The 14,913-nt window shown below is 44.0% G+C and overlaps 1 protein-coding gene across 1 annotated transcript in view; it reads right to left on the bottom strand.

Moving 5' to 3' along the window:
- RYBP (RING1 and YY1 binding protein) overlaps positions 1–13,123 on the bottom strand; it is an 80,580-nt gene extending 67,457 nt beyond the window's left edge. Inside the window, exons 1-2 of the mRNA XM_077858062.1 lie at positions 12,966–13,123; positions 12,003–12,128 (exon numbers count right to left, since the gene is read on the bottom strand). Of these exons, the coding sequence (XP_077714188.1) occupies positions 12,003–12,128; positions 12,966–12,997 (158 nt within the window). The 5' untranslated portion in view covers positions 12,998–13,123. The remainder of the gene's footprint in view (positions 1–12,002; positions 12,129–12,965) is intronic.
- Between the last annotated feature and the right edge of the window lie 1,790 nt (positions 13,124–14,913).

The raw sequence follows: 14,913 nt of genomic DNA, 5'->3' as shown, positions 1-14,913 counted from the left end.
TAGAGTCACACCCATCTCCCTCCCACCCCAACAGCCCTAATCCTTGGCACCAATAAGCTGATAATCTGTTCTAATTTTGTTATTACAAAAATGTTAATTGGTCACCTATAGTGCATGACCTTTAGAGACTGGTTTTTTTCTTTCTTTTTTTTTTTTTTTGAGACTGGTTTTTTTCACTCAACATCATCACCTTGAAATCCATGCCAGTTGCTGTATGTATCAAGAGTTTGTTTCTTCTCAACTGCTGAGTAAGTAGTATTCCATGAGGTATAAACGTAACGCTCATCTACCGAAGGACATGTGGGTTATTTCCAGTTTTAGGGCATTACAAATAAAGCTGCCATGAGTATTGGTTAACAGGTTTTCTGTGAACCTAAGTTTCCCTTTCTCTGGGATAAATGCCCAGGAATGCAACTACTAGGTCATACAGTATGCATATGGTTAATTTTGCAAGCAACTGCCAAGCTACTTTCCAGAGTGGCTTTATCATTCTACATTTCTAACACAAATGTATGAAAGAACTCAAAACATTTTTTAGATCTGCAAAATACTTAGAGCTAGTCCATAGTTTTTAACAATTCCCTGCTGATTCCTATGCAGGTAATTTTTTCTTTTTAACTTGCAGCAAGAATTACTATCAAACTCCACTTGTTGGGCCAAAGACCTTGTGGTGTTAGCAAAAGACCTGCCCCTCATGTAGCACACTATCAACACTTGTTGAGTCCATCAGCCTGCCAGTCATTTTGTTATAATGATGATGTAATTAATATATATACACACAGATATTTTTATATGCAGATCACCTAAATTCCTAGAAACTGAATTGTTGGGTTACAAGGTACAAACATTTTTAAAGGAATTGATATCAACTGTCATAATGGCCTTCAGAAAACGTAAAGCAACTTCCCCAGCAACCAAGTGTCTGTGAGAATGTCCACTTCTTCCTAGACTCACTAAAAAATTTTTAATCTTTAAAGTGTGGCTTATCAAAAATGTTACTTTGTATTTATTTAAGTAATGGGAAGGCTGTAAATTTCTCATGTTTACTGACTTAATTTGTAGTTCTTTTATTAACTACCTATTCCTGTTCTTTGGCAACTATTTACTGAAATGTTGGTTTACTGATTGTAAAAGTTGGTTCTAGCATATTTTGCAAAGATTTTAAAAATACATATATCTGAAATCCAATTGATGTATTAACGCAAGACAGTATCTGATTTTCCAATGTATAAAAGAAACTAGTTGATATGGTAGCAATTTTTAAATATTCCTATATTACACACAACCTATTTATTAAGAAATCACCTCCAATGCCAGCTCTTCATTAAAAACACTAATGTTGATCACTTCTCTTAAAATCCCAGTGAAATGCCAACACATAATTTTCCAAAACAAATATCAAAAACTATCTCCAGTTTCATTAAGAGAAGCTGGCTTTTCTTTAGGAGAATTAAAGGTCATTCAACCAATAGTTCTGAAAAGTGTGCTCCCTAGACCAGCACCAGCAGCACTAACATCACCTAAAACTTTTAAGAAATGCAAATTCACAGACCCTACCCGGACCTACTTAATAAAAACCCAGAAAGTGGAGGATAGAGTAGGGAATCAAGTAATGTGTTTCAACAAGCCTTCCAGGTGATTCTGATACATGCCAAAGTATGAGAATCACCACTCTAAATGAATTTAATATAAAAACATTAAATCTGGATTGCTTTGTATACTTCATTATTCTTTGCATGAAAGACTTCAGCAAAGTTAATCACACCAGATATTAAGAATTCAATGATGTATTTTCATTCTCCCCCAAATTAAAACAATTCAAAAAGAAAACTGGAAACTGGATGTTAGCTTTATTTCGTGCAAAAAGGAATCCCCCAAACCATTAAGTGTTCACAAAAAATTTCCCTTAGAAGAAAAACCCAAAATAAACCACATAAAACTAACAAGTCAGAATGCATATCCTTCAAACCAGAGATTAAATGTTTTGTATCGCACGCTGCCTGACATTCCTATTCCTACGTGGAACTACCACCTACAATACTCTGAAAATTCAATGAACTAGCATATTAAACAGCACATGGAGAACTATAGCGACTCAAATATTTGTGGTCCAGAGCATGAATAAATTGGTCAACAAATAAAAAAAAATTCTGCATGACAGAATATAGGTGGCCTTTGCTTATGTTTTTGTTTTGTCCTCAAACTTCTTATAATAAGCATGTATTACCATCTTCAGAACTAAAATAAGAGAACCATGATCATAGGTAATAGTACAGGAAATTAACCTATAACATACAGATTTTTTAAATTTTACCAAAGCACTGATAATCTTTCCTTTATCTGTATGATAAAAATGGGTAAGTACCAGGTAAACAGAGTTCCAATCATCCAGTTTATTATAGTTTGAAACTCGAACTGAATATATGAGTATTATTACCCAGTTACAAAGGTGTGTTACTATGGTAGCTATTTTCCTATCCACTTGGTTAAGTGTTCCATTTTTCTTCAAGTAAGACTCTGCAGACTGGTTAGCCTTGGCCAATCCAACCGTCCCAACCTCCAGGAAACAAAGAATGGCCCAGGAATTGGGCAAGTTAACAGGAGTCCTGATTCCTGCAGTTGATTCTGAGTTTAAATGGTATCCTTCTCATTACTGGTTAAGACAGCAAAAACAATTTTTTTAAGACCTTATTGTTTTATTTCCTTCAAAGTGAGCATGTGTGCGTGAGAGAATGTGGGCTGGGGGAGGACAAGCGGACTCCAGTAAGAAGGGAACCTGATGTGGGGCTAGATCTCAGGTCCCCAGGATCATTACCTGAGTCTCAAAGGCAACCATGTAACCGACACGTAAGCCACCCAGATGCCCCAAGACAACAAAATTGTTTTATTTTGACTTAAGATAGTTTGAGCTGAATTATTTCTTGAAACCCTGAATATTCTGGCAGACTTATGATACTAAACAACTCTTAGTTCTATAAAGGAATGAACAAGTATAAACCTTATAACCTATATGTGAAATCTGATCTCTTCTTAGAAAGCAGTCACCAGGACACCTGGGTGGCTCAGCGGTTGGGTGCCTGCCTTCGGCCCAGGGCGTGATCCTGGAGTCCTGGGATCGAGTCCCACATCGGGCTCCCTGAATGGAGCCTGCTTCTCCCTCTGCCTGTGTCTCTGCCTCCCTCTCTCTGTCTCTCTCATGAATAAAGTCTTCAAAAGACAAAAACAAAAAGAAAGCAGTCACCAAGTTTGTTTCCTCCATGACTAACCACCACGTACTGACTAGGTTTTAGATCCAATATAGGCTGATGAAATTAGCATCCTACATCACCTTTAATTTCTTGTCCCTCTCAAAGTGAACTTCATCTTAATATATATTGTTAATGTTCTTAAATTATAAAGTTTTAAGATTTTATTTTTTACATATCCCTTCCACCATTTCTTTTTCCAACCAAAAGATAATTTAGTTTTTCTAAATTGATGGAGGCAGGGAAGGAGAGCAGTAGTATCGAATGCTATTGAAAAATTAAAATTTCACCTGTTTACCTTGTGATTTCAACTATTCATGATTTCTAACACTGTAGTTTACTACATTCATTGCCTTAACTGAGATTTCTTCTTTGACACAACAGTCTGTGTCAATCACTGCATGGAACTGAAATTAATGCTAAATAAATGAAGTGAATGAGTCAAAACTTCAATTTAACAGAAGTGCTTAATCCAAATTACTCAACAGGATAGTAATATTCTCCATGTACAAGGTACAACTTCCAACTTATAGGTACGTTAACACAACTTATACAATGGACAGCATAATAACACCCAAAACGTTTTGTGCCCATTTTTAAACTGCCTTTAAATGCCAGCTTACAAACAAGCACACCCATCTAGTTCCCACATAGGCACCCAAAAAGAATCGTCACAGTTCTTATTTAGGTAAATGTGCCTATGCTATAAAGCTCCAAACCACTCCAGGAAGTACTTTAAATGCACTGCCTAAAAGTAAAAAAAAAAAAAAAATGCACTGCCTACAGCGGCGAACGCTGAAGGTTCGTGTTTAATTACCAGCACACGTTTACAAAAACAAAACCAGAAAAACAGGAATACCACTTTTAAGGACATACTTCATAAAGACAACTTTCCCCTAAACCAATAACATTACACATACATGATCCAAGCCTCAGTATGAAAGCATATTTCTTAGATAAAACTTTTTTTTTAAAGATTTTATTTATTTATTCATGAGAGACACAGATAGAGAGAGAGGCACAGACACAGGCAGAGGGAGCCTGATGTGGGACTTGATCCCAGATCTCCAGGATCACACCCTGGGCTGAAGACTGCGCTAAACCTCTGAGCCACCCTGGCTGCCCTAGATAAAACTTTTAAACTGGAACAGTTTTAAAGAGAACTCCCAATTTAAACTCTTAGTCTTCATTATTCTATATACATTTACTGAGCCCGTCAAGTGCCAGGCACTGTACTAGATTTTCAAGAAAATAAAGCTGTGAAACGAAAGGTACTGCCCTTAAGGGGCACCTAACTGACTGAGCCACTTAAGTATCAGACTCTTGGTTTCCGCTCAGGTCATGATCTCAGGGTCATGAGATGTATGGAGCCCCACATCGGTCTCTGAGGCTGTGCGGAGAGACTGACTGCTTAGATTCTCAATCTCCGTCTCTCTCTCAAATTAAAATTAATTAATTAAAGAAAGAAAGAAAGGTCCTGCCCTCCGAAAAGGTGAAAACATAGTAAGTGATCCAATAAAAATTCTGTTCAAGTGTTACGATGAGGTACACCTGGTTGGAGGGCAATGGAAAGGCCTCCTGAAACATCTAGAAGGACAAATAGAAGTTAGGCAGGACACAGAAGCAAGGGAAAGCACTTCAGAGAAAATCAAGAGAAGGGAAGGTGTGAAGGTATGGAAATGAGATAGGCCCATGCTTGGGAAACAAGCAGTTTGGCATGAAACACACACATGCTGTATGTGGAGGGCAGATGGGGTGTGGTGGCAGTCTGCTTCCAGAAATCCTAAAGGAACAAGAAAGGACTATTGTGATGCTCAGCATTTGGACTTTGTATCTTGAAGGCAATAAGAATAGGAGCTGATATAAGTTGACCAAGTGGAGAGGCCCCAAAATCAGTTGGATTTGATAGCCATGAACATGCATGCATAAGGGTGGTGATGGATGGTTAATAGTGTATTAGAATTACCAGCCTGTGGGGAGAAATGGAAAGGTATGGATGACATCTGAAATGAGGAAGAGCTGAAAAGGATGTAGGAGGGAGCAAACAACTTCTATTAGCCGATACAAGAAACTCTACAGAATCATAAAGGCCTCATTTAAATTCCAGATTCAGTGAGGCCTTTCCCAATGTACCCATACAGACTATTTCTACCATGTGCTCATTCATTCCATGCCTATCACCACTGGGTGCTTTACATCACTGAACATCTTTTTACCGTCTTACCTTTTCAACATTTGTTAGGTTTTCTGAAAGCAGGAATTTTCTGTTTACTTAACCAATGACTTGAAATATAAATGACTGATAAACACTACATCTGATGAGAAGCAAAAGTTTACTCCATTTCTGTACTGTAGAAAGTTCCACATACCAGGTTTTATCCTTACACCTAATGATGTGTGAATTTACACTACAGCTGAAAGAAAACAACTGTGTTCAACTAAATAGGTAATAAAAAGCTATCAAGGAGAGATCCTATCTCTAGAATGTTGAAGGGTCTACATGCAGAGTTGAGCTCTAAGATACTCTTAGGATAAAACAGCAACACTGGTTGAAAAAACAAGAACCACATACACTAACATGGATGAATCTCAAGAAGCCAGACACAGAAGTGAACATAACTGTATGACTTATACGAAGTTCAGAAACATGCAGAACTCCTCTCCAGCGTTAGAAGTTAGGACACTGGCTGAAGTGACCATCCTAAGAGTGTACAATGGACTCTGGGGTCCTGGTAATGTTTTCCTACCCTGGGTACAAGATACATGGTGTCTTCATCCTATGAAGGTCCCTCAAGCCTTTTAATTTTGATTTGTGCACTTCTCCATATGTACGCTACTGTTCAAAAAGTTTACTTAAAGGGGCACCTGGGTGGCTCAGTGAGTTAAGCATCCATCTCGAGTGGCTCAGATCATGGGATTGAGCCCTTAATCCCACTCCGTTAAATCAAGTGCGCTCTCTCTCCTTCTGCTCCTCCCCCACTTTCTCTCAAAATAAATAAAATCTTTCAAATAATAAATAAACCTAAAAAAAGAAAAAAGAAAAAAGAAAAAACCTCTTTACCTAAAAAAGAGGAAGGGAACATTTCTGATGGGGAGGATAAAAGATGCCACAAACAAAAAAAGGCCCTGGTGACAGAGCCAAAGAGAAAATGAGAGCCAGAAAGACTGTAGAATGTTTTAGTTCAAACTGCAAAGGAGACAGAGACCCACTGTTACCTGAAGTACTAATAATGAACTGAGTTAGTGCCGACAACTTCCTCAAGTAGCTGTTGTTTACCAAAATAGTTTTTATTAATCTTGGCATTTCTTCAGCATTGACAGCACAGGATAAATGTATGCCACATGAATAATCCATTCAAACCTCCCATCCCAGTAACTAACAGGATATACTGACAAGTTAGCTGGCCTGGCCTCAGTATAGGGCATGCAACTAAGGAAAAGCTGAGTAGCCTGTACACAAAGGTTCCAACTCTAAACTGTCCCCAACCCAATGAGCTAGATGGCACAGGCTAGAGAAATAACCTACAGAAATAACTATCCCCTTGTTCCAAAAGAAAGCAGCATGCATGCTGCCTAAAAAGGCAAATGTGTATCTTAACACTGTCTAGAAAGCAGTCACTCCCCCAGTTCTCATCACTCTATAGTTCCACATTCTGCTCTAATTTCTCAAAACACTTGCCACTGGCCAAAATTACTTTATTTTTCTGTTTATTTCTCTTCTTCTCCATAGTAATTCAGACTCTATGAGAACAAGCACCTTGTCTGTCTTTCCACTACCGTATATCCAGAGCCCATTTAGCTGTGAGCTCAATAAAAACTTGTCAAATAACCACAACTACCCAGGTAATTTACTTTAAGGTCACCAAGTATACATAAGATCAAGTTAGTACCAATAAATCAGTAAGTCCAATGTAATAGCAAATACAAAATAAATTATCACTGTTTCTGGATAAGAGTGATCTTTAAAAACTCTACCAGCTTTGAGGCCGAAAGGTTTGGTAAGGTTTGATGGTTCGGAAGACAGGTAATTTTTCCATGTATTTTATGGAGAAATTCTGTGAAAGACAAACACTACAGTAAAACCAATGTGACCTAAGGAGCAAAACCACTGTGGTGGATGATCCAAAACCATAGGAAAGTGGCTTGGCTCTGCTCCAGATTAGGTACACCCCCACCCCTGCTTTCTGGGAGTTTTCCTATCTGAAAAGTAACTCAGGGTGATGCACTTTTGAAGCGAGATCGGAACTGCCACAAATCATGTATTTTTTTCCCCTAAAACTGAAGTACTTCATGACTATTCAATGGATATTCAGTTATTAGGCTATCTGAACTTAAGGAAGAGAAAACATCCAAATTTACAACACTGAAATACAAGTTCCTGAACAAGGAAAAAGCATTTTACAAACGGAATACCAACATTTTTTATTTTTAAATGGCCATGATCTTATTACATATCTAAAGTAAATTCCTCACTTCTACTTGTCTGCAAAAGCTCTAAAAACAGTACACTTTTCAGGGGGATGGTATTCAAATAAACATGATTTGAACCCAGTATCAGGATAAAATCTGGCACTAAAGACTGGATAAGTTCTAAATCTATGGTAACTACCCAGAGCAAAAATCTACCCATTTTCAAATGAATGTCATTTAAGTGGTAGCTGAAGGTCAAAATGCAGCACTATGATCAAAGAACCACTCACCAATCAGCTAGAGTTGCAGCAGGGTCTTGGCAATCTGTATCTCCAACAAAAACATGGTTGGATTCATAAAAGTAGCAAAACCAAAGCTAAGTATATTTTATTCATCACCAAGTATAGGAAGTTACTCTGCTCAACACTCAAGAGCTTCAACTTAACAAAATGGCTAAGTAAATTTGTTAATTTGCAGGCGTTTTTCCTTCAGAAAACTGGTGGTTATCATCTTTCATGAGACTGGCAAACAAGGCTGGGAAATCCCACTTTATCTTCAATTTATCACCTAGGAAAGGGATAGTGTTTCCTCCCCACCCACAGCCACCTTATATACACACTCCTTTATTTCCTATACTGTACGGCTTACTCTGGAGTTCTCTCAGCACAGGGAGGAGGCTGCAGGTGACCCCTCCAATCTCTTAAGTTGTATCACAGAACAGGCAGGAGAAAACCATATGATATGAAGAAATCTTCTAAAACTGGTTTGTGGTGATGGTTGCACAAGTCTTTAAGATAACTAAAATTCAATGAATCATATATACACTTAAAATTAGTGAATTCTATAGTATATAAAACTCAATAAAACTATATTTAAAAAAAAAAATCACCAGCAAAAGGTAGAGAGCGGGATGATATAGTTAGAAAAAGGAGTGTATCTAAGACCCAGAGACCCTCCATATAATTGACACATCCAAAATACAGATCTCTATTGCCCCCTGCGCCTCCAAGTAGCCTTTCATTAAGTATCTCTTCCTCCTTCCCCTAATATGTTCCTTGGGAGCATCTGACCCTCGACTTTCATTCTGCTCTATGCTGCTGCAAGAAGAAAAAAAGGCCTTATCCATCACTTTCACAAATCTACCTGCAGAATTCAATATATAACATACACGTGACAATAACCATAAAAATTTGGCAGGTGATTTTTTAGAAATCAATTCCCTTTTCAGAAGAAATGGGGAGAAGGAATCCTTCTAATTGATTCCCCAACTCAGACTGCTCCAATCTCCCATAGCACTTCACTTATACATCTCTCAGAGCCTGTATAGCTTGGATTCTGATCATCATTGTACATGTCCAACCAACCCTCCCACCCCTCGCCAATTATCCTGACCAGTATTTTGCATCTTAGGAGCTTAATAAACATTCTTTGTAGAACACTCAATATTTTCCTCATCAAATTAAGTAACATCAATTCTATCCTCAAAGAGTGCATACAGTTCTGTGTCCTACCAGACCTACTAATTAAAACCTGACTTCCTTGGTTGACTTGGTAGATAATGGCAACAATGACAAAAATGATGAACAAACTCCAAATGTCCACTGGCGAGGCCACCAGCTAGGCTGTATAAGAGGGATACCAAACACCAGCTCTGAGCAATAAAACCCAACTTCTATACCAGTCAACAGAGGTTAACAAAGCCCTTTTATTATTTTTAAAAGTCATTCTAAAATCACAAATTTCTGCCTATTACTCAGCATCCAAAACCCAACAAGTTTTGTACTGTCATCAATACCAGGTCTGGTTAAAACTATGCAAGGCAGAAAATGTTAAAGTCTTTGAGGTACCAAATACAGTACAAGAGTAAGACCCAGGAAAAATCACACAGCAGTAACTAGTATGGCAGAGAAATTAACCAACAGTTTTCTACACCTGATAAGCCTGAAGGAAGACCTGTGATATTCACCTTTCTACATGAAACCCATTCATACTGTAAGAAAGCCAAAATATTGTTTACTTTCCACTTAATGATGCCTTCAAGAATAGATCTCAAACATCCGAATACTGATAATAACCAAGATGAAACAAACTTAGGCCACATACAGGTATCACGATTTGATAAGCGTCTAAGTCCTTGGATCTTGGAAATCTGTGTTCAAATTCTACTCAATAAGAGACCTCAAAAAACTACAGGAAAACCCTTAAAGAGAAAAGTATCCTGTTCCTGAACAGACTTTAAAATATTTCATCTTCAATTTGTTAAAAAACTGAATTTCACTGTCATCATCTGTAACTCTGAAAAAAACTTTATAAACATTTCTATTGCTTTTAAAATCAAAACCTCCCACATTATTTCCAAAAAGTTGATAAGTCAGATTTTTTAAATACACGTAGAAACTGAAATGCATTTCATTATAAGATAATCATTCCCAGCAATACATCAGATGTAAACTTGAATTTGGTTTTGCTCTTCACCAGTAAAGTTCTCAAGTTCTTAGGAGTTTCCTAGTCATTTACTTGAACATCATCTACGGTAACACTCAAAGCAAAACCACAATAAAGAGGTTTGGCCCCTGAGGGATTCTACATGTAAAAAAACATTACTCATAAATATAATACAATCACTATTGCTTTAAATAATAAATACATTTCTAAACTTTCATGCCATTTGATGGAATTCCCTGTTTCAGAGAGCAAAACAAAATCTATTAAGCTCCCAATAAGTGCTTTTTATTTTAACTAAATTTGTTCTATGGTTAATACAAAAACGGACATGAATTTGCTGGAAAAACAACTTCTGGAGAAATATTTTTAGTTCTTGAGTACTTTTTTTCAAAGCACTCATTATTTAAATAGTGGAAGTCACAGAACTGCTCCACCAGTAAAGTAATTGGACCAATATAATTCATCCCGGAATTAAATTCTTCAGGTGACCCAATATCCTATGTAATCCCAGGTATAAATAAAGCAAGGAAACCCTAACAGGACACCTTCATGTAGTCAAAGAATAACATCCAGTTAGAACTATGGAGTACTGGGATCCCTGGGTGGCGCAGCAGTTTGGCGCCTGCCTTTGGCCCAGGGCGCGATCCTGGAGACCCCGGATCGAATCCCACATCGGGCTCCCAGTGCATGGAGCCTGCTTCTCCCTCTGCCTGAGTCTCTGCCTCTCTCTCTCTCTCTCTCTCTGTGACTATCATAAATAAATAAAAAATTAAAAAAAAAAAAAAAGAACTATGGAGTACTACTACACAGTCATATTGGAACACCACCAACTCAGAAACAAGTACCTGATGAAATGAGGACTCCTGGCAATCAACTTAAGCCTTCAAGGATCCACTAGGAACTCATTCCTTCTCCCCACCTTTCACATACATATAGCACAATGTCTTCCCATTAAATGAGTATCAAGAATAGTTTAACTTCAAACTCTAACATCACTGACACAAATTCCAGATTCAGTTTAAAAGATGACCAGAAGACTACAAAATCCAGCTTTGACGTTTTACCCAAATATATCTAAATGTTAAAATGTGGAGCAGTTCAACTCGTTTTGATACCAGATGGGATTTACTACCTTCCCAAGAAGGAAAAGGAATTCTTTCAACATTCTTTGCGTCGTAATAAAGCTTTAAAACACACAAAAAAAACTTCAAAACAGTCTATCCATTTCACCATTTTGCAAAATCGTCCTCCATCACCATTCTGCATAAGCTAATCGGGAAAAAAAAAAAAAAAACACACACACAAATTGACAGCTCGGCCTTCCAAAAAAAAAAAAAAAATGCACTTTATCAATCCCCAACATTTATTTTCAAGCCCAAGAAAATAACAGACGTTTGCAGCTCAAGGCAGAAAACACACACACACACACACACACAACCACCAGCATCCTCAGATAACTATAAATGGCTCAGAGAAGAAAAAAAATAATTCAGTTCAGGCAAATTAAAAACATTCTACACATGGCAAAAATAAAAGGTCTAAAGTCCTACAATCCACAGCAAAAGCACTGCTTCCTCTCTTTTTGAGCCAATACCAATAAGCCAATGGATACAAGTGTCAAATAAATCCAGCCTGTTTGAAATAAGACGAAAACCTGGAAAAATTCCCTCCCATAAATCATTCAGTGCATAGGAGGCTTTGCACCCAACACGAAATACACACAACCAAGACCACACATCACCCACCCCCAAATGCCAAAAAAAAAAAAAAAAAAAAAAAAGCCATAATCAACAAGTTGGAGAGGGGGCACAAAGTATAGCTCTGTACCCTCTCTCCCACCTTTAAAAAAAAAAAAAATTAGGAAAAGTCCTTCAACAAAAGCTAACACACATCCTCAAGTACCTGGTGGAGGTGCCTTTCCTCACATCGCAGATGCTGCATTTAAAGGCTTCAGCGCTGTTTCTGAAGGTGCAGACGCTACAATCCCAAAAGCCTTCGTCTGCGGCAGGTTTCGCTTGTCTTTTTGGCCTTCGAAGGGGTGAGGAGTGGGGGGAAAGGGGAGGCGAGAGAGACGAGGAGCGGGCGGGGGGGGGGGGGAGAAACGGCAAAAAAAAAAAAAAAAAAAAAAAAACACAACACAGGCGCTGGTGAGCCGTCGCGATTCCGCAGGGATCCAGCGCTGGAAACTTCGCTCGGGCGACCACCCAGCCTCCCTCCTCCCTCCCCCCTCCCTCCCTTTCCGGGGACCGAGGGAGGAGGGCAGGGGGCGCCCCCGCCGCCGGCACCCTGCAACCTCCGGGCCGGGGCCGCGCTGCCTCGCACGGCAGGCGGCAGGCGGCGGCGGCGGCGGCGGCGGCGGCGGCGCCCCGGGAAGGGCCGCGGCGGGCGCAGGAAGCGGGCGGACTTGTGGACTTGAGCGTGGGGCTGGGGGGGCCGGCAGGGGAGCCGCGGGCCGGATCTGGAGGGGGCGCGCAGGGGCAGCCCGAGGCCGGCGGCGGGGAGTGGGCCGGCTCCTTCGCTCTCCCCTCCCCCCCTCCCTCCCTCCCTCCCCACCTGGTTAAATCTCCCTTTGTCTGGGAGGAGTGGCGGCGGCGGCGGCGGCGGCGGCGGCGGAGGGCGGCCGAGGAGGAGCCGCCATGGCTGCGGCGCGCACGGCCGCCGGCCCCGAGCCGGAGCGACACCGCCTCCCGCCGCCGCCGCCGCCGCCGCCGCCACCGCCCGCCGCCGCCGCCTCCCCCCGCCCCCGGATCTCCATCTTAGCAGCGCCTCCCCCCGCCCCGGGTGGCTCCGGGGCCTAGTCGTCGCCGGCCCCCGCCCGCCCCCCGCCCTCCCGCCCCTTCCGCCCCCTCCGCTCCGAGCAGGTACCTGGTCGGGCTCTTCTTGTCGCCCATGGTCATGGATGGGCTGTACCCCCGCCCCCCCCAAAGCCGAACCCGGCGCCGCTCGGAGGAGAAACGCCGTCCGGGGAGTCGTCGCGGACCGGCCCCCCTCCCTCCCCCGCGCCCGCCCTCCGCCGCTGGGGCTCGAGCTCCGGCCGCCGCCGCCGCCGCCGCCGCCAGTCTCCGGACGAGACTAGTCCCCGCCAGCGCCGCCTCCGCCGAGTGACTGACGAGGGGCGGGGCCGGGCGCCGCGCGTCACGCGCCGGGCGGCCAATGGGAGCGCGGCGGCCGGCGCCGCGAGGGCGGGGGCGGGGCGCGGGGGAGGGCGGGGCGTGGCGGACGTGGGCCGGGCCGTCGGTGTGCGTGCCCGGGAGTGTGTGCGCGCTGGGGGCGCGCGTGCCTGCCGGTGGCCCGGCGGCCCGGCGCGGCGGAGCGTGCGAGCCCGGCGGGGCGCACGTGGCCGCGCCCGGGGGGCGGCGCGGGGCTGCCGCCCGGGCGCGCCCGCCCCGCGGGGCTGTCGCGGGGACCCCGGGCCGCCGGGCCGCCCCCGGGGAAGTAGTTGGGCGCAGTAGTTGGCGCCCGCCACCGGGGCTCGCAACTGCCGCGCCGCGCCGCGCCGCCCCGCGCCGCCCCGCGCCGCTTGCAACGCCTCGAGGCTCGAGCCCCGGGAGCTTGGCAGGGCCTCTTTCTCTGGGCCCGTGTGCCCCCGCGCCCTTCTGCTGCTCCGCCACGCGGGGCTTTGTATCGGCCCCTGCTGGAGCCCCGGCCTCCTTGCCGACACTCCGGCCCCGAGCCCCCGCCCCGGCCCGCGGCGCAGGGCAGGACTGTGCAGAAAGGGTGTGGCACGGCTGAAGGGTCCCCCCGAAACCCGACGCTGAGCTCGGGGCCGCCGACTCCCTCCCCGCCCCGCCGGAGCCTAACTGGGGCGTTTCCCGAGGGAAGTTGCTGTTCAAATCCCCGGCGGCCACGTGCCAGCAGCCTAACCTTGTGCCTCAGCTCCTTCGCCTGCCTGCAAGGTGAGGCTGAGCAACCTTCCTCCCAGGACCGTTCGGGGAATTCGGGTATAATCCACCGAAAGCACGCAAGCCGGTGCCTGGCGTTGAGGAAGGACCAGTCCAAAGTACTGGGTTAAGAACTACCGTTAAGTGGGTCTGGGTTGAGCACCGAGCGGCTCCCCCAGCTTCAGGACATTCCTGAAGGCGAGGAACAGGTAGCAGCAGTCAGTACCCTTTGCTTTCTGCCCAGCTTCGGGAATGCTCGCCAAATTGACTTGAACGTGACTCAGGCCCCTTTGCCCTCCGGGAGTCAGGACCCTAGATGATTAGATAAAAGGTTCTGCTGGGCGGAAGCTCCGGGTAGGGGGTAGGGAACTGGTCAAAGAATGATGCCAGAAGTTGGGAGGTGGGGATAGGGGTGTGGAGGGAAGATAAGACAGGCCCACGACATCTACTGAGATATATTTACATGCAAACACAAAGTGGGTTATCAAGGACTGCCCCCTGGAAGGGAAACATCACCGAGGGAGGCACGAGACCAGACCCCGGGGAAGCTCACTGAGACCGAATCACCCAAGGAGCAGGAAGTCCTAGGATCATTCCAGGGAACAGAAAGGAGAATAAAAGAGGGAGGGAATGAATGTGTCAACGATAAGCTAGATCAGCACATGCTGTCCTTTGCAGGCAGGCACACCCTGGAGAGCCAGGAGGGACAGCAGGATTTAGCAAGGGTCAGCAACCTGCGGGGGGCCTCCCTGGCTTCCGCACCCCTGCTTTCTGAGGAAAGGAGGGAGAAAAGGAGGAAGAGGAGGGAGACAGAGGGCCAAAGGGGCCAGAAGAAGCCAGGGGGCATGCACACAAGCCGTGGCCCGGTGCCCACAGCCTTGGCCTCTGGTGTCTGCCTGGCTTCCTCCCAGGACTCCACCCCTGGCATGAAT

This window comes from Canis aureus, chromosome 19, assembly GCF_053574225.1.
Source record: "Canis aureus isolate CA01 chromosome 19, VMU_Caureus_v.1.0, whole genome shotgun sequence".
Lineage (NCBI taxonomy): Eukaryota > Metazoa > Chordata > Mammalia > Carnivora > Canidae > Canis > Canis aureus.
Note: the sequence above shows the minus strand (reverse complement) of the source record. Positions and strands in the feature narration are given on the sequence as shown.